The 27,188-nt window shown below is 38.5% G+C and overlaps 1 protein-coding gene across 2 annotated transcripts; it reads right to left on the bottom strand.

The window, feature by feature from the left end:
* Nucleotides 1-766: 766 nt before the first annotated feature.
* Nucleotides 767-27,091, bottom strand: ccdc93 (CCC complex scaffolding subunit CCDC93). Of its 2 annotated transcripts, none has more exons than XM_083890486.1 (23): nt 26,971-27,091; nt 24,781-24,894; nt 23,940-24,034; nt 22,183-22,294; nt 21,628-21,726; nt 21,377-21,433; nt 19,538-19,638; nt 18,010-18,046; nt 17,024-17,122; nt 16,116-16,166; nt 14,834-14,920; nt 13,842-13,955; nt 12,207-12,269; nt 11,455-11,528; nt 9,450-9,531; nt 9,071-9,145; nt 7,517-7,588; nt 4,972-5,080; nt 4,743-4,825; nt 4,600-4,637; nt 4,096-4,180; nt 3,464-3,577; nt 767-1,537 (listed from the first exon to the last, which is right to left on the bottom strand). In XM_083890486.1, exons 1-23 carry the CDS (start codon nt 27,055-27,057, stop codon nt 1,481-1,483), a joined length of 1,905 nt encoding a protein of 634 aa, XP_083746612.1. In that variant the 5' UTR covers nt 27,058-27,091; the 3' UTR covers nt 767-1,480. The 2 variants fall into 2 exon arrangements, with proteins under 2 accessions (XP_083746612.1, XP_083746611.1); XM_083890485.1 differs by having other exon boundaries at nt 13,842-13,958.
* Between the last annotated feature and the right edge of the window lie 97 nt (nt 27,092-27,188).

Genomic DNA, 27,188 nt, shown 5'->3' on the forward strand with positions numbered 1-27,188 from the left:
CAACCGCGGCCCGCGACCGTGTTATTTTACATGACTTTTTGAAACACTACGAAAATGAAACAAAAACTATTATACAGCGACTAGACGATGCAGGAGCACATAATATGTATTAAAAAAGTGGATTTTGGGTTATATAAACCCATAAATACTACACAGTGTCCCTTTAAGTGATCGTAGTGATCATAGTTTCTCTCTCTTCAAACACTCAGGGATGGGAACACAAGAGTCAAACACAGTGGGACTGTTTGGGTGCAGCTTGCGTACATGGTTATGTTTTACGTTTCCCAATCAGACCTCTGACGGTTAAGAGTCACGGATACTGTCTGTTCAGTATCAGAGAGATTGTAGAAAGAACCGAGCTGATAAACTCATGCATCGCACACGCAAGCCCGTGATCCGATTTTTTTAACTGTACTGTATGGTCTTTATTGCATTGCTAAAAAAAATATATACTGTATATCAAATGGTAGCCAAAGACTTTTGCACAGCCTGGTGTGACAGTTCTTTTTCTTTCCATGACTGCTGGATGTGTTGTGTGTTGCCGTGTTAGAAAACATGTCTCTTTGGCAGCAGCTCGCTCACGAACGGCAGCACATCTGAAGTTCTTTGCCGAACACACAAAATGTTTTCTTCACAGATTGATCATGTGACTTTTGATTAGTCTTTTGTGATAGGGAGCCTGTCTTCAGTAAGCACACAGTGTCTGATAACACTAACCCCCCATCAGACATGAGTTAATACCAGAGCCAGGTTTTATTTAGGAGTATTTATTAAGAACTGCACATCATTGAATCGTGATAGAGGCAGATACACAGATTGGATAATTATGACAACATTAATACACAATGAATAATGTTTTAAAGCTACACTAATGTTTCAAACTTCACACATGACCATATTATGATATGGACTATGTCGTTAACACATTTTGTATCAATTAATAGAAGTAAACAGACATGTTAAGGCACCCCTGGGGATGACATGGTGTAAAACAGTGATTGTCAAAACACAGTTGGGTCACAGGGGATTTTCTTCAGTTTCTAGATTTAGGTTTATATTAATGTTATAACATTAGTTTTAATTAACTTACCAAACATGTCTTGGAAATCATTCTTTTACCAAATAAAAATATATAACAGGTAAATGTTGTGATTTGGGTCTTTGTGAGTCTCCATATAGAAGGTTTGGGAAACACTGATAAAAGTAGTTAATCAATGTCAGAATTTGATGTGGGGACAGTTTTGTTAAGGAAGCTGAAATCACACCATAGCTGAACATCAATGCCAAGAGGTTTAAATTCAATTAAAGGCTCGTTTATTCAGGCAGCTAAATTGGGCCACATGTGAACGGCTAAGTGTAAATGTTACAGAAAGAAGAATGGTGACACAGCATGTAAACGCTGAGAAGAAGAGATTCATATTTCAATGCATACAGTTAACCTGTGATCACTTTAGCTCATATGACCACTGCAGCATCATGGCTAAGATGCACCTTTCGCTCTCAGTTTCGACAGCAGCATTTCATTCTTCCGACATTCCTGGAGAGAGAGAGAAAGAGAGAGGGGGGGGGGGGGGGGGGGGGAGAACTTTATTTATATAGCACTTCACACGTCATTATGCCTTAAAACAGTGAGTAAGTAAAGAAGTAACGAAGAGAAGAAAGGGAGGAAACACTATCATGGAACCATAGATGTATTATATCAGGGGGTTCTCAAAGTTTTGATACCTGAGGGCCAATTTAGGAACCCAACATTGGACTGAGGGCCGCCAAAGGAAAAAAATGGAAAAAAACCAGAAAGAAATCACATTCGTAATCATTTTAATGACCAGATTGCAGTTCTACAGTTTAGCCTTAAGTAATATGAGCGTTAATATAATGTAATTTAAGCATTAATATAATAACGCTTTATAATTTACTGGGTAATTTCCCAGTATTTTGGCCATTGTTCTTACCTTCTAATTACAGGTTAATACCAAGTAACACATTTCTGTTACCATATATTTACTGGGTAAATAGCTAGTAATTGGGGGCTGTAGCTACCTGCTTATTACCAGCTTATAACACAATAATACACTAAAATTCACCATATAGAAACCAGGTAAATACCCAGTATTTTTGTTTACACTTATTGGTCTGTATCCAGTAATGTCCAATAAACATTTAACAAGCTTAGTAGCTCCTGGATTAAAACTATCAACTGTAATTCACTGCGGGGCCGCCAGAAATGTTTCTGCGGGCCGCCATTGGCCCCCGGGCCGCACTTTGAGAACCAATGCATTAATGTAATCGATTATTTGAGAAAATAATGGACAAATGAATTGTGAAAAAAGCCACTGGTATCAGTCCTACAGTGATTCAATAACACAAATGACACAGATTCTATTTTAACAAAAGAGTTTTCTCCATCTTAATAGGCAACACTTGTTTTGTTTTGAACTGATTGCCGGTGCAAGTGAGTGACAGAAAATTGAGTTTATCACATTCATATCAGTGTTGGCGTGAACAGCAGCTGATTAGGGACCATAGGACAGAACTGAACGACAACAATATGTGTGTGTCTCTATTTGGTTCACTCAGAGCACAGTGTTGTACTCAAGTCGTCACTGTTCTTTCATGTCATTAGTTTTTGTAAAGACAATATATGATAATCAGTTATGTAAATTAATGTCTGCTGTTGTGTTATAATAAGGTATATTTAATACTGTGTTCAATCACTATATATATAAAAAATACCCCTGAATATATTTACTCACTGATGATGTTTTTTATTTGTGTAATTGAAATTAGGTTTTTTGTGGACTTTGAAACCGAATTTAGACAACTCCATGATAACAATGCAATCATTATACAGCAATTATGTGATAATCAATATATTACCAGATAATCACAATTTTAGATTAGGGCTGCAATGATAGTTAAATTATTAATCCATTACTAAATTAATCATCAACTATTATATCAAATATACGAGTGATAATTTTTCAGATTCACAAATGTGAGTATTATTTGCTTTCTTGGATCCATGTAACAAAAACATGATTAAAACTGATCATTTGGGTTTGTGAATAAAACAAGACATTTGAGAACATCATTATGTCAAGGTTTGGGAAACACTGATGAATATTTTTCCACATTTTATGTAAGACACACAAAATAATCAACAGATAAAACGATTATGAAAATAACCGTTAACTGCAGCTGATGTTAATCGTCTCCAGTGCTGGGTAAGTTTAAAAGTGTAATATATCACATATTACTGTGTTTCAAAGTAGGAGGTTTGGTGTAAATCCACAAGTTATGTCATTTATTTCATTTTATCACTAAATTATGTGTTTATCAATGTGACATATACAGATATTACATTATACATTTTCTCATGGATAATATATTTTAGAAGAGAAACGGTAAAATGACACCTCTACTGGAGCTCGTTTCTTAACTAAAGAGGCTCTGATTTTCTCACCTCCTTGAAGTCCTTCACTGTTTTGAAGTAGAGCCTCTGCTTATCAAGCAGCTCCAGGTATTCATCATTTAGCTGATCTCTCCTCATCTTGTTCTCCTGCTTCTTCTTCTCCATCTGGAAATGTTTACAGACAGAAAGCTCTGAATTGTTTGTCTTTTTTTTTTTCTTTCTTTTACCGAGTCCACTACTTTCGTTGCTGACTACTTTCGTTGCTAACCTCTGCACAATGTCTTATCTACAGTGATTTCTATTTTTCTTTTAAATGATGTGCAAATAAACTAAACTCCAGATTTCCAGATCTCAGCAAGTAACGTAAATATGAAAATAAAACTTAAATTGAAACACAGTGAAATCATTCTTTACAAGAGCCAGACTTGGAGCGTTATTGGGGGCAACATATAACGCTGTGGCCTAGTGGTTAGGGCTTCAAGCTTGAGACCGGAGGGTAGCCGGTTCGTACCCCGACCTGTCCGCAGCTAAAGTGCCCTTGAGCAAGGCAGCTCACTGCTCTGGGTTAGCATGTACTTCACCTCACTGTGTGCTGTGTGGGTTCCACTAACTCACGGATTGGGTTAAAATGCAGAAATTGGAAATTTCCCCACTGCGGGACTAATAAGGGAACTCAATCTTACCTTGATGCGGCTTTGTTTGATTCCCTCAACAATTTGCTCCATCTGTCTGAGGAACTGCTCTTTGGCTGCTGAAGAGGCCATGGCCCTGGACAGAAGTACAGCATATAATATATGCCTGAGATTCTTGCACATTACTGTATATGAAGTACTATATTATAGTACTTCATATTTGTAATGTGCAAGAATCTCAGGGCACCACCAGCTTTGTTTATTGTTATATCTGTTGAATTCTGTGATCGTTGACAACCCAGCTTGCAAGAGGGAAAACAAAAGCAACAGTTGCACGTCCCAATACATTTGTTTTATTTAAAACCTGCATACATGTTTACCATTATTTTCTGGATGTATTCCAATAAGGTGATTGCAAGACAATTATACTCAATGGTCAATAAAGCATTGCTAAAAACAACAAATATAAAGTTAGTTAGCTAAAACATTTGCACAGCACTCTACCTCAGTGTTCAACATTACAGAAATACAACAAAGAAGCATAGTTCTACTTACTGTTGGAAGTTGTCATGAATGGAATTCAGCAGATTTACCTACAGATATGACAGCACATTCTTATGAAATATATGTTTGAGCAATGCTGCTGGTGAACACAGGTGCACGTGTTGCTAATGACTGATGATTATATGGCAACTGACCTCCTTCTCCAGATAGACCTTCTTGTCATCTAATGTGTTATAGAGAGTGAAGAACTGCTTGGTCTCTTTGTGTGTTGCAGAAACTGAACGGCACAAGAGGAATCAGTTATTTGTTTCTAATTTTTTAAACACGTCGTGTAGTGTCACTCATTTCTGACTGGACATTCGGTGTCTCTGAACATTTATTTGGTGTAAGTCTGGGTAGAGAAGCTACAGAGGACGGACCCACCTTGGCTATAGAGTTCGATGAATCTCTTCTGGTACTGGGTCAGCTCAGCCCGGCTCGGGACCTCGTCAATCTTCCTCTGCAAGATGGCAATCTCACGGTTCCTCCGAGCCTGAAAAAAGGTAAAGGCCACATTATGCTTCTCCGACTGCGTAATGCGTTATCCGTCTGCGTCACCGCGGAGACGCCTCGAGCCTTTATACTTCTGCGTCGTGGTGACGGACACGCGCTGCAATTTCCCGCCCGATCAGTAGGGGTCGCTGCGCAAGGTTGTTCTGCTTCTGGCTACAGTGAGCAATGGCGTCCGAGAGAGAAAGAGAGAGAAAGACTGTTTTTGTTGAAACAGTGGCCGTTTCTCACTTTTCTGTGTGACGGAACGCAGTTTTAAGATAATTTGAGGCGAGAAATTGGCCATTTAGAGTCTAAACATGTGCTGTGTGTGTTAAGATATGACGTATTTATAGTTTGGCAGCGGCGTTGTCGGCGGGGATCAGCTCCGCGTCTGTGGACGCTCGGTGCTCACTGTGAGCCGGCACAGAGCAGCTTCGCTCGGCCTGTCCTGAGGACCAATCGCAGCTCTTGCCGTCTCCGTTGTCCCTTGACGGAGTGACGGACACTTAAAAAATATTTCGTGCAGTCGGAGACGACGCAGAGGCTCTTCGACAGGCTCTGCATCGACGCAGAGGACTCTGCGTAACCGACGCAGAGCACTTTACGCAGAAGTATAAATTGGGCTTAAGTCTCGAGTGATTTAGCTCCAACAGCTGAACCTCAGGAGTTCTGGAGCTTTTCACACAACTTAAGCCTGCATTAAATATAAAATAAAGTAATGCACGTGAATGCGCTTCAGTGTGTGCTTAAGATCTTTCTTCCAGACCCAGAGCAGGCCACAACTATTAGACTCATGGAAGGAAGAAAGTGACTCCCAGGTACACAACTATTTCCACTTTATCTGTGTTTCCAGAATATCTGGAGAAAATGCCCAAGAGCATAACATAAAATATGACCTAATTTCCTGAAACAAGACAGAATTCATATAGGTGACTGTGCTCTATAATCTACCTGATGGAACACAACCCTAACCCATCCATCATGGATGGCTTCGATAGCATTCAATGTGCTGTCAATTCTAAAAAGAATCACTGGGTCAATCTGCATTTTTAAACGGATTGGTTTAATCCGTTTAAAAATACTAATTAGGAATGCACCAATTTCTGGTTATTCATGTAGTTTGAAGTCACGTAATGTCTGTTAAAAGAAATGGAACAGGTTCAAGACGAAGGTGCACACATCTTAAAAGTGCAGTGTTGAATAACCATTATGGGCTGAAATATGTGCCACCAGAAACTGAATTTGAATCATTTATATTTGAATTTAAACTGCTAAACTTGAGTAAATTGTCCGATTCGGGTCACTGGCCGATCAATCGGTGCATCCCTGTATAAAATTGTATTTAAATTGACCCAACTTTACTCTATGTTTTACTAAAACAATTTGAAATTACGTCAATTGACGCAACTGAACCGGCACCAAGTCTGTTGATATTTTTTTGGGATTTTTGTCAGTTCCTGACAAGCTCAGATTGGGTAGCCATGCATATCTTTTCCCACAAGGTGTTTCAATCAAAACAATGGTAAACACAGAACACAAACATAGGTAAATCTATATATATATAAAAAAAAATGTTGTTTCAATTGCCATTACAAGTTTGTTTTTCAGTCATTTCCTCTAGATCTGAAACAATTAATCGATGAATCGATTATTAATCAATTACTAAATTAATCGCCAACTATTTTGATAATCGATAATCGGTTTCAAGCTTTTTTTCATGACTAAAACAAGATTTCTGATTGTTTTAGCTTCTTAAATGTGAATATTTTCTAGTTTCTTTGCTCCACAAAACAAAGCAATCATTAAAACTGAATCATTTTGGTTTGTGGACAAAACAAGACGTTCAAGAACATCGTCATTTCCAGCTTTGACAAACACTGATCAACGTTTTTTTTACATTTTCGGACATTTTATGGACCAAATGATTCATCGATTAATCGAGAAAATAATCGACAGATTAATCGATTACGAAAATAATGGTTAGTTGCAGCTCTAATTTCCGCCAATAAGTTGCATTCGAAAACTCAAGCAACATGGGGAGCATGACCATTAACGCTTTTATATCTTTCACTTTAGTCTGTCATTCAAACTCGGCAAAAAGAAGAGAGTATCATGACATCATGCTGACAATGGTGCACACTTCTAGCATCTACTGTCGACCACCCCAAAAAAATAGCAGAAGAAATCCAAATCAGAACCAGAAACCAGTGTCAATGGCAGAATAATTTGACCCAGGAGTAAACGCTGATTGTATCTCACAGTGAATAATGAGCTGGAAAAAAAAAAGTAAAAACAAGCAAAGCTGTTCAAGTGCTTATTTTGTGTGCTTTAATTTTTGAGGCACTTATCAGTGCTGTAATCTGCAACACTGACCTAGTGCCTCACAGACATCACTCCAGTTCCAGCTAATATTTGTTATGTTAAATGAAGCAGTTACCATGAGCAGACGGATCTTCTGTAGTTTCTCTCTGTCTGTGTTATACTGTTTGTCTATCAGCTGGTTCCTCTCCTGGGAAAAAGAGAATCAGGAGAAAACATTATGTCACTGCTGGGTTTTTATTTAGCTATACTTTTCTTAAATAGTAAAGACTACTGACAACCCCAAGTTTAAGATATGTTTAACCCTGTAAGACCGCTTGTTGTAAAATGACGTTACATTTAGCCAGCCCATTTTTTACCACATTTACATAGTCATTGGGTGCTATTGTTCAGTCTCACAATGCTGGTGGATGGTTTGTTTATTTATAAGTCCCGCTTTATGGCCATGAACGCAGACAACCTCACAAGGCTTCCTCTGAACAACATCTCTTTGTTTCATTGGACTGGATTCATCAGATTTAAGTAAGTAAAATGTTTTTTTTGTTTTGTATTTTTACATTTTTTAGTTGTTATTACAATGTCTACAGCATTGGTTCTCAAAGTGAGGCCCGGGGGCCAATGGCGGCCCGCAGAAACATTTCTGGCGGCCCCGCAATGAATTACAGTTGATAGTTTTAATCCAGGAGCTACTTAGCTTGTTAAATGTTTATTGGACATTACTGGATACAGACCAATAAGTGTAAACAAAAATACTGGGTATTTACCTGGTTTCTATATGGTGAATTTTAGTGTATTATTGGGTTATAAGCTGGTAATAAGCAGGTAGCTACAGCCCCCAATTACTAGCTATTTACCCAGTAAATATATGGTAACAGAAATGTGTTACTTGGTATTAACCTGTAATTAGAAGGTAAGAACAATGGCCAAAATACTGGGTAATTACCCATTAAATTATAGAGCTTTACTATATTAACGCTTATATTACTTAACGCTAAACTGTAGAACTGCAATCTGGTCATTCAAATTATTTCAAATGGGATTTCTTTCTGGGTTTTTTTCCCCTTTTTTTTGGCCCTCAGTCCAATGTTGGGTTCCTAAATTGGCCCTCAGGTGTCAAAACTTCAAAAGAACCCCTGGTCTAGAGCATGTAGATATATAGTTATTGTGGAATAGATATATCAAATTTCATTTAGAGCTTTGGAGCAACACTGGGTCTTTGTGGTAGTCAAAATAGCAGTGCTTGTTGCAGTGGGCACAAATGGGTCGTATACCCTTCACCACTGTCCGAAATATAATATAGGGTATTTTCTTTATACATGGATACAGTATATATTCTACCTTTTGTTGTGTTCTGGTCAAATTTGACTGATTTAAAAGTGTTATCTCTAAAAAAAAATGTAGTTAATTTGACCAGACTGACCTAAAATTCCAGGCCCACAGTTGGTGTAGTGGTTAGCACTCTTGCCTTTGCAGCAAGAAGACCCTGGTTCCTGGGTTAGAGCCGCGTTTGGAACAAATTCGGACCATATATATAATATATATATGGTCTGAATTTGAAAAAAAAAAAAAAAACATATATATATATATATATATATTTTTTTTTATATATATTTGTGTCTTACAGGGTTAAAACATTTAAGACAAATGATTATATATAAGATGCGTGAGATACCTTCTCTTCCTCTGTATCCTGCCCTGATACCATTTTCAGCTCCTTGATATTTTGCTGCAGGCGGACCATCTCTTCCTGGATGTCACAAGAGAAAATCAACACCAGTGAGCTCACATTTTTCTTGTACGCAAGACACAGATAGTGCTTTCAGACGGACATGTTTCTGTTTCTGGCTCCGTTCTGGCGAGTAAACACAATAATTCTACTTCCCACTCATCTTCACAACCCAGAATATGACGAGCCCATTGATGATGTCACGGTTAACGATGAAGAATCACATTTTCAGGTTCTGAAGCAATTTTTTGGGGATTAACAAAATTAGAGATAAACAGAACCACAGTTTAAGAGAGAGAGAGAGAGTGTATGTTGTTATCCTTACTCTACAGTGTGTGCGGAACTCCTGCTCCTGCTGATTCAAACTCTCATTCATTGATACCAGAGCCCTCAGCTTCTCCAACAAGCTGTTAAACAAAATAAAAAATCATTAGCCTTTTAGTTAATCAGTTAAAGCGGAACTAGACCGGAAGTTCCTATTAACGCTGTTTTTTTGGTGTGTATCTGCGTCATTACCTTGTTTATGAAGCCCTGACGGTTCTAAACAAACAGTTCAGCCACTGCTGAGAACGTTGTGTTTATTGTAATCTCGGGGCTCAACGAGATCACTGAAAATCCCGTCATAGTTACGTAAGCAGCGGTTCTCCTGAACAACCGATCGTCCTGCTCCGGGCACTAGTCCGGGCACATCCGGTTGCGTACATTGAACCGCAGAAGAAGAATAACGTCCGTTGTGGAGGTGTTTCACGAGCAACAGTGTCTTCTGACTCTGGGTCTGACTCCGGTTTAAAGTCATAAAAGGGACTGCGGCGGGGAGTCGTGAAGAAGCTATTTTTAAACACTGTTAAAACAATGTTTTGATAATGAGGAGCAGTGCATCCACCGTTCCAGAGGGGGGCGCTGCACTTCTGAGAACAGATGTGCTGGATAGTACTGGCCAATCACAAGACTCTGTCTTGAAAGTTCACTCTGAAATCTCGCAGCAGAAAAACAGCGTCAGAAAAGAGGATTTCTATCGGCTCCTTTACAGCAACTAGGAGGTTTTTGACCATAAAAACAAGTTAATATATGTAAGTAGACCTCCATAACTAACATTTATGTGCAACAGGACCACTCTATGTCACCTTTAACTGTGGGCTTTTTAGCCATCAGCACATTCATGCATGACATCATATCCCGTTTTTTTCTAGGGATCGCCGCAGTCTATCGTCTGTTTTTTCAGTGATCTTCATACTTTATTTGGCAGAGATTTTTTACACCATGTGTCTGTCCTGACAACTCTCCCATTTATCAGGGCTAGGGACCAGCACTAGGATTATACAGTGCCCTCTCCTGTGACTGGGGTCAAATTAGAGTGTCCAATTAACCCAATCAACTGGGATTTGATAACTTGCTATCTTCCACAGTGCTTGACCTGTCAGGAAGTTCCCTTTCCACTAGGCTGCCAAGCATACCATCCACACAGTACATATATGAAGGAGAAACGCATACCTGTGTGCCAGTGGTGGTTGCTGGTCTTTGAAACAGCAGAAGTTAATTTCCAATTATTTATACTGTGCATCTCTTATATTCTTACATTAAAATCTAGAACAAGATTTTAATGTAAGCAGCTCTGGCGCAGGAGGAGAAGCTGCTGTTCAGAGGAGTGGTGAGACCTGCTGGTGACGTCACTTGCAAGCACATTTCAGATCCATTTCAGAGAGCTCAGGAAAACAATAAAACACTGCGTTCTCAGCAGTGGCTGAACTGTTTGGTATGAAACTTTAGGGCATCATAAACGAGGTAATATAGATACACACCCAAAAGCAGCGTTAATTGGAGCTTCCGGTTTATGTCGCCTATAATCTAGGTCTAAGGACAGAGGATGTTACCAACCCTAAGAAGTCCCGTGAGACAAACTATGTTTTGCAAACTGTGGGCTATACTAATAAAGATTGATTGATTGATAATCGGTTTATTATTGAAAGCCTGAATATTCATCTATATAATTGCAATGCCTTGACTTTAGTGAGGTAAGTACAGTCCCAACCATAACTAAATTATATATATAAAAAAAACACCAACAACGGTACAGAATTTGGACAATAATCTTTTCAGTGTTTCGGATTCTGGCAAATTGTCCTGATTTTTGGTTTTTCGGTTTCGGCCAAAAAATTTTCATTTCGGTGCATCTCTAGACTAACAAATCTGATTGTTAGTCTTTTGAAGAACTGGTGAGTTGCTCTTACGAACAGCTTTTGCGTTTTGTCTGATTAAAAGTTGTTATATAAAAGCTATACTAGCTACACTACTGCGAAAGAAATAAAAGATGAAGACTCTCCACCACTCACCCACTGTCAGCCTGATCCTCAATCTCTTCTAAAGACTTAAAATCTTTTTCCAGCTTCTTCGTTTGCGCTGTTGCCTGGAAAAGACACACAAAGTCCTGGTCACACCAACTTCACTAAAACAATATTGCCTACAGCCCAGAGCCTTAACTGTAATGCTAAAGTTAAGATAGATAAGATTAGAAGATAAGAGTCCTTTATTTGTCCCGAAGTGTGGAAATTTAACCATGCATTAACAAGAAAAGTACAATATAATAGATATTAACACTGAGAAAAGATAAAAAAAAAGTTAAATAGAGTATAGTGTTGTCCTTTTACAACTTGTTCTTTTCTAATATTATACATAGTTCATTCATTAATAGGTAGTTTTTATTATTAAGGGCATATTAAGTTTATATAGCCAATGTTGCACTGGCAGGATTGCATCAAATTTTGTTGTACATCTTGAATGTGCAATGAAAATAAATGTTTTCTATTTAAATGTTCCAGGACATGTGGAAAAATAATAATAATAATCTCTTACAAGTAATTGTTAAGTCTTACATTTCTGTATTTAAGGCCATTTATTTTTTGTTGTATTCTGGCCATGACTTTAATTGTGTTTACTGAACACTTCTTCCAAAGATTTTACAATATAATCATGTCTGATTTACAATGCAATCAATGATCTGATGAAAATGTCCTCGGTGGACTTTTGTCACATTGGTGAGAAAATGATGACATGCAAGGACGACAACATTTTAGCCTGGTCTTACCTCCGTCAGTTTCCTTTTGGCTTCATCCCAGCCTATCTTCACCTCTGCATGCCTGGCTTGTAGCTGCCAGAAAATACAGTTAGGTACATACGTATTTGGACAAAGACAAACATTTTGTCATTTCACCTCTGTACACCACCACAACACATTTTAAATTAAACATGCAAGGTGTGATTTAAGTGTGGAATCGCAGCTTTAATTTGAGGGATCGAACAAAAACAGTGTATTGACCATTGAGGAATTGTGAGCATTTTTATAAATTATTGTATAATGTATAGCCCCATGGCATGGCAGGCGCTCTCTCGCTGGTATGCAAATTATATGCACATCGCGGGCCTCGTTGTCCCTCCCCTCAAGCCCCTCCTCTCCACGCCAAAAGAGTGACAGTAAGTTCAAACTGAAAACCAGTGACAATGTATTCATTGAAAAAATATCAAAATTAAATAAAAAAAAAATTGTGACCCGCCACGGACCAAGGGGGAAGAAGTTGTCCCAAAACAGGATAAAATTGTTAAAGGTTTTTTCAAAATTAGGGATTTCCGTTTCATTCAAAATTGTTCAACTTGAAGTTTTGAAGAAGCCACTACATGCTTCAAATCACAGTATCGTGGGTCTTAAAACCATGAACCTTGTATTTGAATTAAAGGGGAAATAAGTAGTTTATAGTGCCATCTAGAGGAGAGGCTGACACTTACAACAAAGACCTGCTCCTCTGCTCACCCCCTCCCTTCCCTGAGCGCTACGGTATCAAATGTCGTCCTCGTCGTCTTTCTCCGTGTCAGCAGATGAGGTTCGTGAGGCGAGGGAGAGGGCGGAGCTACCGCGGCCGTAGCAGACGAAGCGGAGAGAGTGGAGGCGGGACTTCCTGCTACAAGTAAAGAGACGCTTGATTTGTTCTCTCGCGTTTGTCCTTACAGGCTCCGGTAGAAACGTGGCGTCTCTCTGCTAACAGTGGCTATGCAACCGCGGCCCGCGACCATGTTATTTTACATGACTTTTTGAAACACTACGAAAATGAAACAACAACTATTATACAGCGACTAGACAATGCAGGAGCACATCATATGTATTAAAAAGTGGATTTTGGGTTATATAAACCCATAAATACCACACATTGTCCCTTAAAGGTTGTTTGATCGCTGTGGATCATTCCTAGTTTGGGTGTGGCGATCTCACATTCCAGAGCTTTTGTTGTTTTTTCGGCCAATCAGCCGACGGCCACAGAGAATACACATGGCTAATTAATATGCACGTGAGGCAGCTGCTAGGGAGAGGGGGGGGGAGAGAGTGTGTGGAACAGTTATTGTTAACAGTGTGTGTGTGCGAACAGTTATCGCACACACACACACATTATGACAGCCCCCTGACCGGCCCAAAAACATGCGTCTGCCCATCGGTACGCCCGATTGCCAGTCCATGCCTGCACGTCAGCTAAAATAACTGACTATGCTGCGAGTGAAACGAAGACTTGTGGCAGAGGCACTAAAACCGCTGGGCAGTTTACCTGAAAAAAAAAAAAAAAAAGTCTGCGGATCTGCATGATTCACGCGAGGCTCATCTTCAGGCCGAAAAAAAACGGAAGAAAGGCACAACATACTTAGTGGACAACACAGTCGATCACAGTAAAGTGCTGACCTCTTCCAGTTGTTTACTCATCTGCTGGATTTGCTTGGTGAGAGAGGTGACTGCCCTGCGGTGTTGCTGCAGTGGGCCATAGCACTCAGAACGCTCCTCTGATGCCATCTCTGACTGCTGGAGGGAAATATATTATTCAGAACACAAAGGTTATACGATAATGTGGCATTACAAAAAACAAATGCTAAATGGTTTATTTATTCACGCCGTTAACTTGATTTGAAGTGAAGTAAGAAATCAGGATGCAGGATATCTTTCTTCAACTCACGATAACATTTAACTTTGCGTATTGAATCATCTGGAATGCACTTTGGGGTACAGTTGGTTCACTTGTCTTACTCAATTTTAAGGCCTGTACATTGTGCTTTAACGCTGCTACACCAAAGAAGGTAAAGAAGATGTTGAGCATGCACATAAAGCATTTGGCCAAATCTCTTTTGTTTTTTTTTATTAAATAAAGCTTTTTTCAAGCAAGCGTATAATGTATATAATCACAGAATTAGAGACAGCCGTTTTATTGGTGTTCCAAAGTGATCTTGGACAGACTCTAAGCGTGAATAGACAGGCGCGTGCTGGCCGCAGTTTTTGCATACGTCATCAAAACATCCTGTTTCGGTCATTTTGTTTCCATGTAAAAATGTCTTTTTTGGAAAATATGTTTCGGTCGCCGAATTTTCGGTGCATCTCTCGTTTTTTTTATTTTAGATTGATTTTAACAGAATAACAGAAAATACCTATGGGTTCCCAGTGAGAGATGACAGCTGAGTGATAAATGTAAAGCAAAAAGTGTTAATATTACATTTGTTGCTGAGTAATAGTAATTTAACTACTCCTTTAAAGTCTAATGATCAGTTAATAAGAGTAACTTGCCAACTGAGCTGTGTCTTTTAACAAGACAATGGTTCTTCTTTTAGTAACACAGCTCTTTCTGATTATAATTGTCCATGGACAGTGGTAAACAGAATAAGTGACATTCATAGTCTGATGCTCACCTTCTCAGCGTACTCCGAGGCGATCTGTTTAATCTCCTCAGACTGTAATCCCACTATCTGGCCCACTGCAGTCACTGTGAGCTTCCCCTGCACAAAGACAGAGCAACAGATATACAGTATATATATATATATACTCAACAAAACTATAAACACACACAACTTGAAATGGTGAACAAAAATAGAATGTCATGACATTTGCTCAGATTCTTGATGCCTTTGTTTATGGAATGATTTTGTTTTGCTCAAACCCAGTAGTCCAGTGTCACTTGGCCACTCCTATTGACTACAATCTCAGATTGAGTATTTCAACTCACGAGAGGCACGGAGCATGGCAGAGTGGTGGTCAATATGCGTGACCAGTACACAGACACTCCTTATGGTCTGGTCAATAAAAGGGCACACCAAAATGTGGACTTTTGTCACTTGTCAATATTCCACAGATGTCACAAATCATGAGGGAGCGTGCCATTGGCGTGCTGAGTGCTGGGTTAAGCGTGACAGCTGTGGCAACACAACTGAATGTGCATCATTCCACCGTCAGCCGCCTGTGGACTCGTTTCAGAGAGACTGGAACGACAGCGAACCGTGCACATGCCCGCCGGCCACGTGTTGCCACGCCCGCTCAGGACCAGTACATGCAGCCCCAGCACCCCCGTGATCGGTTCCGCACACAACAGGCGGATTTCATCGCAGACAGTCAGGAACCGCCTGCGGGAGGTGAATCTCCAGCACGTCGACCACACCAGGGTCTCGACCTCACAGCAGCCCAGCAGAAATTGATCCTAATGCTCGCAAATTGAGGCCACTTTATTAATAAAGTTGTACTGTTATTTTTGGATAGTTTTGACACATAACAATAACTACAAGTTTTTCTTTGCGCGTTCATGTTTTTGTTGAGTGTAGAACATTTTTCACTTCCTTTTTAACTTTGAGAAGTTCACCAGGAGGTAGTACTCACTCAGAAATGTTGCATTTAGGAGTTGTCATTCTCATTTGCATTAAGCTTAAAAATCTTTGGAGATATTTGGAATATCCTTGGATTATTATGTCTAAAAGCAACAGTTCCTGATATCTGTGACTAAGGGTCTCAAGTGAGAAAGGAAAGAAAGAATCTAACTTTGACAACATCAATCACAATTAATATCATATCTTATACCAGGTAAATTAGTTTTCCTTTCAAACAATAATGTGGCAGCAAAGATGATGAAGGAAGTTATCTGTAAATATGAGGATTTATTTCCAAATAATCCAAGAATATTAAAGTAAACAAGTTTTGATCTACCTCTTCCTTTGCCATAGCAGCCATGCTGGTCATAAGAGTTTTGATTCGCATCTAAGGAAAAAAAGAAGAAGAAGCAAGATTAGATTTTAATAAAATTCGGTTTTGATTGTACTACAGTAAAAGTGGACACAAGAGGAGATAAAGCTAAACATTTTCTGGCATCATAATCATCACAACTGAAAGTCTAACCCTGTTTAACACAAGTAGTAGTATATGTATATATATATATATATATATATATATACATATACATATATATACATATATATACACACACATATATATATATATATATATATATATGTGTATATATATATATATATATATATATATGTGTATACACATATATATATATATACACATATATATATATATGTGTATACACATATATATACACACATATATGTGTATACACATATATATACACACATATATATATATATATATATATACACATATATATATATATATATATACACATATATATATATATATACATATACACATATATATATATACATATATATACATACACATATATATATATATATACATATACACATATATATATATACATATATATACATACACATATATATATATATATACATACACATATATATATATATATACATATATATACATACACATATATATATATATATACATATATATACATACACATATATATATATATATATATATACATATATATACATACATATATATACATATATATTCACTGTATACATCTTAAGCCTATTTTCTTTACTTTAGCATGTTTATGTTTTGCATGGCTAGCTTTAAGACACAATTAGCTGTAAATTGATTTGTGTATTTTTCTGCTATTTTAATGCATTTATAATAAATGAATTTCAGCCGAAACAGTGCATAGACAATGCACTCGCCTCCTCTGCTGCTTGCAAGTCTTCTTCCTCTGACACTTCTGACATCCCGGGAGGCACTAACTGAGAGCCATTGGCCAGCAAAGCCTTGCCCTCATCCACCTAGAGGAGAGAAGTTATGATGTGGAAGTTAGGTACAGAATCATTCTAATCTTACAAGCAGCAAACAAGTACAACCAAGCAGAGGTAGGGGAACATCCCTACCTCTAAGAACGAGACAATATTTGCCATTTTTAAACAGTGATGGGCGTAATAAACAGCACTACTGTAACGTCATTTGTTTTTTCAGTAACGAAATCTAAAGCAACTGGCTATAAAATCCTCCTAATGTGTCACAGAGACTCAGGAATAATATTCATATAAAATACTGAACTCACAAACAACAGTACAGCCAAAATATTTGCATTAAAAAAAATATTTTGCAGACTGCAAATCATGTTTATGTTTCGAAATCATGTTTTGGCATGTGGCGCCACCTACCGCCGTCTACCAATCATTGCAGTGATAACGTTATGGTCAGACAGCGAAGCGTTGTAACCAGTGATAACGTTGACGGATCACGGCCAAAATTTAATCACTCGTTCCAGGTCCCATTGCAGACATTTCCTTTCATCCAAATCCATTTCTTTTTCTCAATGTGGCCCTAATACTCCGTCGTAAATACATGCTCATTTTTTTGTTCGTTTTTGTGAGACATTTTTCTACACATTGTGCATGCACTTGGAGTGGTTTAAAGTCCAATAAAACAGGTCAAGATAGCAACCGCTGTATAACGTGTTTTAGACCATTAGAAGATGGTTAAAAAAAAAAGAGTCCTAAACTTGTATTCTGGGATCTAGTGTTGATGAGAGTGTTAGTCTGATAGGGGAGGAGAAAACAGCGGCGTGTAAATCTCGCGTCAGGCCGTACCCATATCCGCAGCAGGTCTCCAAGGTGAACTGCCTCTGGCGTGTAATAAACACATTTTAGAGAAATTTGTAAAAACCTACCTTGCCCTCTTTTGACTGCTTGCTGAATCCATATCGCCTGGAGACAAGCAAAAACACATTAAACACTTTTATGACATCAATAGGCAACAATAGAGAACGCATTTCTGTGGCCTTTGAAAACAAACATTTTACCATGCCATATTACAACATCAACTGACTGATTAAATAAATAAATAAATGCCAAGAGATTCAGTCAGGTCCATAAATATGAGGACATCGACACAATTCTCTTCTTTTTGCCTATTTCCACCACGACAATGGATTTGAAATGAAACGAATAAGATGTGCTTTAACTGCACACTTTCAGGTTTAATTTGAGGGTATTTACATCCAAATCAGGTGAACGGTGTAGGAATTACAACACTTTCTATATGTGCCTCACACTTTTTAGGGGACCAAAAGTAATGGGACAAACTACACAATCATAAATCAAACTTTCATTGTTTAATATTTGGTTGCAAATCCTTTACAGTCGATTACAGCCTGAAGTCTAGAAGGCAAAGACATCACCAGACGCTGGGTTGCAGTAGAGGCCTGGCCGTGATGCTCTGCCAGGCCTCTACTGCTTAGATGACATAAAAGAGGGAATAGCCCACATCTGTCCTTCGATGTCCCACACAAGGCTTATATTACAGCAAAATGGCTTTCATTATTTAATTTAATTTTAGAAATCAGGGGTAAAGTGAGGGTAAAGTTAATATGGACATTAACGACCATATTAAAGGTGCATTATGTAATAAATCTAAAGCAACTGGCCATGAAATCCTCCTAATATGTCACAGAGACTCAGGAATAATGTTCATATAACAAACTGAACTCACCAACAACAACAACAGTACAGCCAAAATATTTGTATTAAAAAATATATATTTTGCAGACCGCAAATCATGTTTTGGCATGTGGCGCCACCTACCGGCGTCTACCAATCATTGCAGTCAGTAGAGTCTCAGCTGCCGAGCAACCACGGGTTGCCAGTTACGTCAGAAAACGAAACCTAAAAGACCTCGGTATTTTGAATTTGAATGTAGGAACTGTTTTTGGCCACATTCTTACATATGGCAAATCCAGCACGTCTTTCGGCAATTTTGAGAATAGACTAAAATTCTGAGGTTCCAAGAATGTTGATCGCTAACTAATAGTGAAATCACCACAGATCAATTGATTTAGGTTGGATTTTTATATTGAGTATGAGTATAATGTTTCGTGAAAAGAGTATAATATTGACTCATGTCATAACTTGACCTGGTCGGGACCAGGTTAGGTTAGGTTAGGTTTTTTTTACAAATAGGAGTTTTTTTTATACAACGTCGGAGATGCAGAGCACTTGAACATGATATAGATGAGAAGTCATTTATGCGTGTGGAAAACAGCATTATGTTGGGGATAAAACTTCATATTTACTTATTAACACAGTGTAAAACATGATCAAAATGAGGTAATCCCATGAGATTATGCCGAGGTCTTACCCGTTTGAACAACGTTTTTATGTTTCGACTTAAACTGCTGCCAAATGCGTGTGGAATGTTACCTGCCGTATTCTAGCAGTGTAGAGTGAACCCTAGACTCTTCGTCCAGCAGATGTCCCGAATCCTTCTGCCTCCTGTACTTTCTCTGTGGTTTGTACACTTCCTGGAAACAACACCAGTGTTCCTTCAACTTTTTAATTTATATTCAGTACCGAAAAAACATACAATTGTCAGAAAATGGTTACTGTAGTTGAATAATACAAAGTAATCCTAATATTTTATATAATTGATTTTTAACCTTTAATGATGGAGTAGGTGTGGCTTCAGAAATGAGTCACTCCCCTTCATGTTTAAAACAAATCAATAAAAATGATCGGCGAGGTAACTTTCATTGGACAAAAGTGACATTTTTCTGCATCAAATAATTCACTCTTACATTGTGTGTGAGTCTTTCACAGCGAAACACTTGCACATTTGTTTGGTTCTTGCCTAGGGGTCCACACTGGGTATTAGCTGATCTTGCCTTGACAAAAATCTGAACCCTCGCCTTCCACACCAAGGTCTGTGGACTATACCACTGAGCTATCCCAGCTAATTAACTATCGCATTAAATGAAAAAAAAATAAATAAATAAAAAAAGTGTTATTTATTGCAGTGTGGTTGACTGCATGCCTAAGGTTGACTGGTGTTGAACAGATTTGCTATGAACAGGTGTAATACGTATTTAACGCATTTGCAGTTAGTAGTTGTCCTGATGACAGGATTTTTGGCAACTCTTCCCATGAGGAGAATAATTCCTAAATATTTATACCAGGTATTTAATGTTACCTGATTTGAGGGGAGTAGATGACGTTTTAAAGTCAGAGTTGCAGATGATTTCGAAATCTGCATTTATGAGTGAGATTGGACGATAACTGGATTGTAGTATTTGCTGCGTTTGGGGGAAGAATGTCCATTTTCCGATTCCCATTAGCATTTTATACAATATGGGTGCCAGTAGGGATGCAAAGGTATTCTGTATTTTACCGAACTGTTTGGTAAACCCTGTTCGGTTCAATACGCAACGGTAAACAATGGTATTTCGGTACGTTTCAGTTCGTCAAAATGTATTAAAATAGACAATGCTGCGTGATAAGATCCACTCAGGAGCAGAGACATGAGCGCAGCTGGGCACTCAGCACTGCTCATGCCGCCTTCAGCGTCGATCAGAAAAAATCTCTGAAAAAAGGAAGTTTGAAGCGGCACCGTCTTCGTATAAGTCCGCTGTGTGAGATCATTTAGGATTCAGCGTAGACTACGATGAGAATGAGAGAATGAATGTCAACAAACAAACCACGGTGTGCAAGCATCCGTTATGGAGCGCAGAGAAGTTGGTCTGAAGTTGGATATTGGACAGACACTCGCTCTACAGCGCCACCCAGAGCAAGCGTCATCACCCGTCTCTTTCATTTGGAGCAGCATGGTGTATTTGTAGTTGTAGTTTCTGTGAGTGGGTTAAAATGTTGTTTATTTATGTTGGATAGCACTAAACTTTATTTATTTTTAATCTGTGTGGTTTCACATTTGCTGTTTCATTTGATCTGATAGTGCACTATTGTTTAAATAAAGTTTGTGGTGTGATTATATCTATGCTTTTAACTATTTTTACAATGTAATGTAGTTTTATATTAAGATATCGAAACCGTACCGAACCGAAACTGAACCGTTGCATCCCTAGGTGCCAGTATAGACCATCATTTTTTGTAGAATTACACTGGAATCCATCTGGTCCCGGGGCTTTTGTATCAATTTCATTGGCTGAGTGATGCCGCAATTTATCTGCATCTCTCCTCTAGGATATGAAAATGCATTCATATAATGGGATAACTTGAGGTGTGCACTAGTTTGTTGTACAAACTCACCAGTACATTCAGAAATGCCTTCACAGCCTTGTCTTTCCCCTGTAGAAATGTTTCATCCTGCAAAACAAGGGTTTCATGTGAACACAATGCTTGGGATACTTACGATAACATGATTCATATGTGAAATAATGGTGAAAACAATGGCGAAAGACGGTTCCAATCTTCTGTTGCCATATTTTGGTTAGCCAGTGCAAAAACTTATTTGTAGGCTTCAATACATTTGTGGCTCCGTGCTCTACCTTTTTTCTTACCTCTGGGAACGTGTGGGTCTTCTGGAACTGAGATATAGAGTAGATTCTCACAAAGTCACCCATCTCTTCCCTCGTTTCTATGGCACGTTTCACTAGCCACTTGCAGGAGACACGACACAGCTGATTAGTTACAAGCTATCATGGCAGACAGCAACAACTGTGGAAAACCCTCATCTTATTCTTGACAAAAATCATGATTCCTTTGATGCTAAATAAGTGATATTTCATGTTTTTTAGGTAGTGTCACAGTCAGCAGTGCCTGAGCTGTGCAATCTGCTGGCCCTCTGCACCAAAAACCAAAATATGTATTATATTATAATATATATAATATATAATATATAATATATAATATATAATATATAATATATAATATATATATTATATTATATACCAAAATAACTTGATGCTCGCCAGCCGCTCGCTCCTTCAGCAGTGCGGTACTAAAAAAAAGAACCAGGTACTATTACTAATGTAAAAGCGACATTATACAGTCTCAACTCAAAAAATCTGAACTGTCCCTCTTTTAAATTGTGTGTGTGTGATATATTGTTTTACTTGTATCACTGGAAAAATGTGGATAAAATCCAGTCCTTGGATTTGATGGGGTTCCAGGCGATGAGGACACTTCATCTTGGGCAGCACAGAAACTATTTTCTCCGTCAGGGCTCTGCAACGAGACAGAACATTCTTGAACTGGGCCTTAAACAGTTGAGAACACTGAACATTACAAACTTGACAGCAAAGGGGATCTGATGTTGAACCAATAATGTCAAAGAATGTGGTTTAAGTTAACTTATTTTTGTGTGTTAGTGTGGTGTCAGTGACTTTTATCTGGTTAAATAAAGGCTAAATAAATAAAAATATTTTTTTATCACCATTTGGTTAAAGTGGAAATATGCAGGATTTTTACCCTAATGTAGGAGCTTCAGAGTCTTTGTGCTGGTTAATTGGAATAGAATAGAATATAATGCCTTTCTTATTGTCATTGCATTAGATACAACGAAATTGAAGCGCTGCTCCAGTAAAGTGCTTACGCCATATATTCATAGATAAAAACAACTGCAGTAAAAAGCATAAACATAAATATGTCACTCAATTAAACACACATGATATAAATAAATAGTGGCAATGGTAAGAAGATAAATAACCAATAATAAAATAATAAAAGTGCAGTGCCTTTGATTAGCGTGTTTTCACATTATTTTTATGACTGTTTATGACAGTCACTGCTGCTGGAAAAAAACTGTTTCTGAATCTGCTTGTTCTTGTTTTAAAGGGGAAGTAAGTAGTTTATAGTGACATCTAGAGGAGAGGCTGAAATTTACAACAGAGACCTGCTCCTCTGCTCACCCCCTCCCTTCCCTGAGCGCTACGGTATCCTCAGCTGGTCAAATGTCGTCCTCGTCGTCTTTCTCCGTGTCAGCAGATGAGGTTCGTGAGGCGAGGGAGAGGGCGGAGCTACCGCGGCCGTAGCAGACGAAGCGGAGAAAGTGGAGGCGGGACTTCCGCTACAAGTAAAGAGTCGCTTGATTTGTTCTCTTGCGTTTGTTCTTACAGGCTCCGGTAGAAACATGGCGTCTCGCTGCTAACAGTGGCTATGCAACCGCGGTCCGCGACCATGTTATTTTACATTACTTTTTGAAACACTACGAAAATGAAACACAAACTATTATACAGCGACTAGACAATGCAGGAGCACATATGTATAAAAAAGTGGATTTTGGGTAATATAAACCCATAAATACTACATATTGTCCCTTTAAGACATCTGTAATGCTTCTTCCGCAAACTTTATGATGGTGTTGCTGGGGAGGGACGAGGTGCAGTCATAGGTGTATATAATTGGCTTGTTTCAGGGAGATTGGGTGCTGTCTCCATTCCCCCCATCCCATGTTTTCATTATTATATAAAGTACTGTGTAAGCTTTGTTTTTATGTCTGTCAGATTCTCTGATCATTGATATTTGAATTGAAGTGAAGTGACAGAAAGGTTGTCTTAAGTATTAGCAAACTGTCAATATGTTATTTATTAGGTTATGCTATTGTTAGGTGGCTAAAATCAGTTTTTCCGATTGACCCCACCGACAGTCATGTTTTTTACTGAGAACATTACAGCAGGTCTCCTGCAGGTTCTAAGGGGGTGCAATCAGCACAGTCAGCTAAATGTAAGGCACAGTATCATTGGTTGAACAGGGCTCCAATAGACATCTCAAAGTGCCTTTGAAATGATGACTGAACACAAATAGGACAATTCAACTATCGCAACGCATTACTGAGCCTTAACAAACAGCCTGGCAGCAAACATCCACTTACATTTTCTGGCCAATGGTTGCGTTTTCTTGGAAAAGAAGATCCACATCAATGTCAAAGTTACACGTGGTAATGCACCAGGTCATACCGCCCACCACCTGACGTGAGGAAGAGGAGATAAAGTGAATGAGGGTGGAGGTTATGCTACACCACCTTCTATGAGAACATGTGTGCGCCAACCAAAATCTTCTGCACATACAACAACAATAAACCTTGGTTCACTACCAAACTCCTGAAGAAAGGATGCTTTGTCACTTTATATTTATATTCCTGTTACTAGGACAATTCAAATCATCACTGTAAATACACTCATATATTCATAATAGACCAGACCTCTGTACACTCCCCATATTCATTTTTATATCACTCTTTCTTAAGTGATATAAGAAAGAGTTATTGTCCTTGTTCTTTTGAGTTGAGTTTGTCATGTTATGTTTAATGTACAGCGTGTGCAAAAAAAAAAGCTGATTCTGATTCTTCTGATTCTGGGAGAAAAAAAAAGTGTAATTTGTGATAATTTTACTTATTATTGGTATCAGTGTTTTATTTTATTTTGATGGTGACTAATATTAATAAGTGATTACCAAGTGGCTCTGTTACATGGAGTCTCTTAGTGCTAATTATAGTATCTTTCCAAACTTGGAGAGATGTAAGAAGTGTTAAGTACTGATAAACACAAAAAGCATGTTAACAGTTTCGTGTTAGGGTTTGTAAAATTCAAACTTAACTATAAATGCAGTAATCAGCCATTACTAGTCTAAAAATCTATACCAGTTGCCCCCTGGCTATGACTGTCATTGTGATACAACTATGACCGTAATAAAATGAATGAGGTTCTTTGTACCTTATCAAAAGGTGAGAGTCCTTTGATTCTGGCTCTGAAGTAACCAGCTGCCAGCAGGAGCTCAAGGATCTCTGCCAACTTGATGATCTGCTCTTCATCTTCTCTGGTTTCCACCTGAGAAGCCAGACAATCATTATCATCATTATCATCATCAGCAATGTCAACATTCACTCAAACATGCACACGTTTAATCCATCTCACACTCAAATGCAGGCACATACACACGTCTTATTTTTCTTTGTTATGTGGAGCAAAGAAACGAAGAAAACATTCACATTTAAGAAGCTAAAACAATCAGAAATCTTGTTTTAATCATGAAAAAAGCTTCAAACCGATTATCGATATTCAAAATAGTTGCCGATTAATTTAGTAATCGATTAATAATCGATTAATCGATTAATCGTTTCACCTCTAGTTATATTAGAGACTCGTTTTAACGATCAGGAGTCACGTAAACATGGCGTAACGCGTGTATTTTTCCGGTCAGTCGTCATGGAAACGAGTCATGCGTTAACGCTGTTCATGGCCCAGCACTAATTTTACGTTAAATGTTTAAAAGTTGTTCTTATTTACTGTTTGGGAAAAGCCATGGTACTACGTTTACTTACCTGGTGGCTAGACTGGCTGTTTCATGTGCTCAGTGTGGAGCTAAAAAAGTAACTGTTCAGAACAGGCCACTTGATGCACTTTTTAAAGCGGAACTAGACCGGAAGTTCCTATTAACACTGTTTTTTTGGTGTGTATCTGCGTCATTACCTTGTTTATGAAGCCCTGAAGTTTCGAAACAAACAGTTCAGCCATTGCTGAGAACGCTGTGTTTTATTGTAATCTCGGGGCTCAACGAGATCTCTGAAAATCCCGTTATAGTTACGTAGACCGCGGTTCTCCGGAACAGCCGATCGTCCTGCTCCGGGCACTAGTCCGGGCACATCCGGTTGCGTACATTGAACCGCAGAAGAAGAATAACGTCCGTTGTGGAGGTGTTTCACGAGCAACAGTGTCTTCTGACTCTGGGTCTGACTCCGGGTCAAAGTCATAAAAGGGACTGCGACGGGGAGTCGTGACGAAGCTATTTTTAAACACTGTTAAAACAATGTTTTGATAATGAGGAGCAGTGCATCCACCGTTCCAGAAGGGGGAGCTGCGCTTCCGAGAGCGGGTGTGCCGAATGTCACTTCCTGGCCAATTCATATTATGTGCAACAGGACCACTCTATGTGACCTTTAACTCTCCATTGTTAATTGCAATACTGAACTTTGTTTACTTTTCAAGCTTGTAAGCTACAGTTTGCACTGTTTCAATAAAGGGAACAAATTTTTCTCATCACATTAAACACATCTTTAATTCATTTTGTCCAGCATTTGAAGATGTCACCAAAATCACTTTGTCCCCTTTAAATCTTTCAGAAAATGATGTAAGAGTATCGAATTATATCGAATTGTATCGAATCGTATTGTTGGCTGAATATCGTGATATATATCGTATCGTGAGCTGAATATCGTGTATCGCATCGTATCGTATCGTGAGATTAGTGTATCGCTACAGCCCTAGTTCACAAGTCCAGAATAAATGGAAGACCAGTTCCCACAAGTTATTAACGCATGACCAGGACATAAGTTATTTGTTCCCATGTCTTAGTAATGCATGGCCATTACATAAGTATGTTATTATATGTATATTATATTAAGTGTATCTTAAGTGTCTTTTTAATTAATCAATCAATTACATTGTATATTGTATATTATACATATACATACAAAGTTATTCAAGATAACTTTTAAAATGTGAAAATAACAATAACAATAAATATATATGCATTTATTAAAAGTATTTTACGTGTTCATTTGTCAAAACTCGGTAGATGGCGGTAATGAGGCTTAAGCACTCGGCGTCACCCGCCATTCAAACAGTAGAACAAGGAAGTACGCTGCTGTTAAAATTGCAATAATCGTACTTGTGTACTCCCGTACTTGGAGAGTATGTACTCCATACGTACTTCCCAATACTTGGGTATTGAGAAACGGTCCGGGTTCTCCCTTGGTTCGCGTTGCTAAGCAGGCTCTCTAAGCTAGCTGTTCGCGTTCAACAGTTGAATGATGAGTTTCAGGAGCGCTAACCCCCGCAGTAGCTTTCCACAGTTAGCTTAGCAAACCAGCCACATTATTCGCAGTACGAAAAGCTGTTGTTTACCTGAATAAGGTTGCCTTCTTGGTCATACTGGGCGCCTATTTTCGATCCAGTTCTCACTCTGTGGAAGACAGACGTCGACGCCGCCATGTTGAACGGAACTGTTGTGGATGATAACAAGTGGTCACATGACCGATCTGTCACGTGTGCACATGTGACATGTGACGTATGGACAGCACATTACTCATTATTACTCATCACTCATTACTGATACAGAAATT

The sequence above is a fragment of the Microchirus variegatus genome (genome assembly GCF_963457635.1).
Source record: "Microchirus variegatus genome assembly, chromosome: 5".
In the NCBI taxonomy this organism is placed as follows: Eukaryota; Metazoa; Chordata; class Actinopteri; order Pleuronectiformes; family Soleidae; genus Microchirus; species Microchirus variegatus.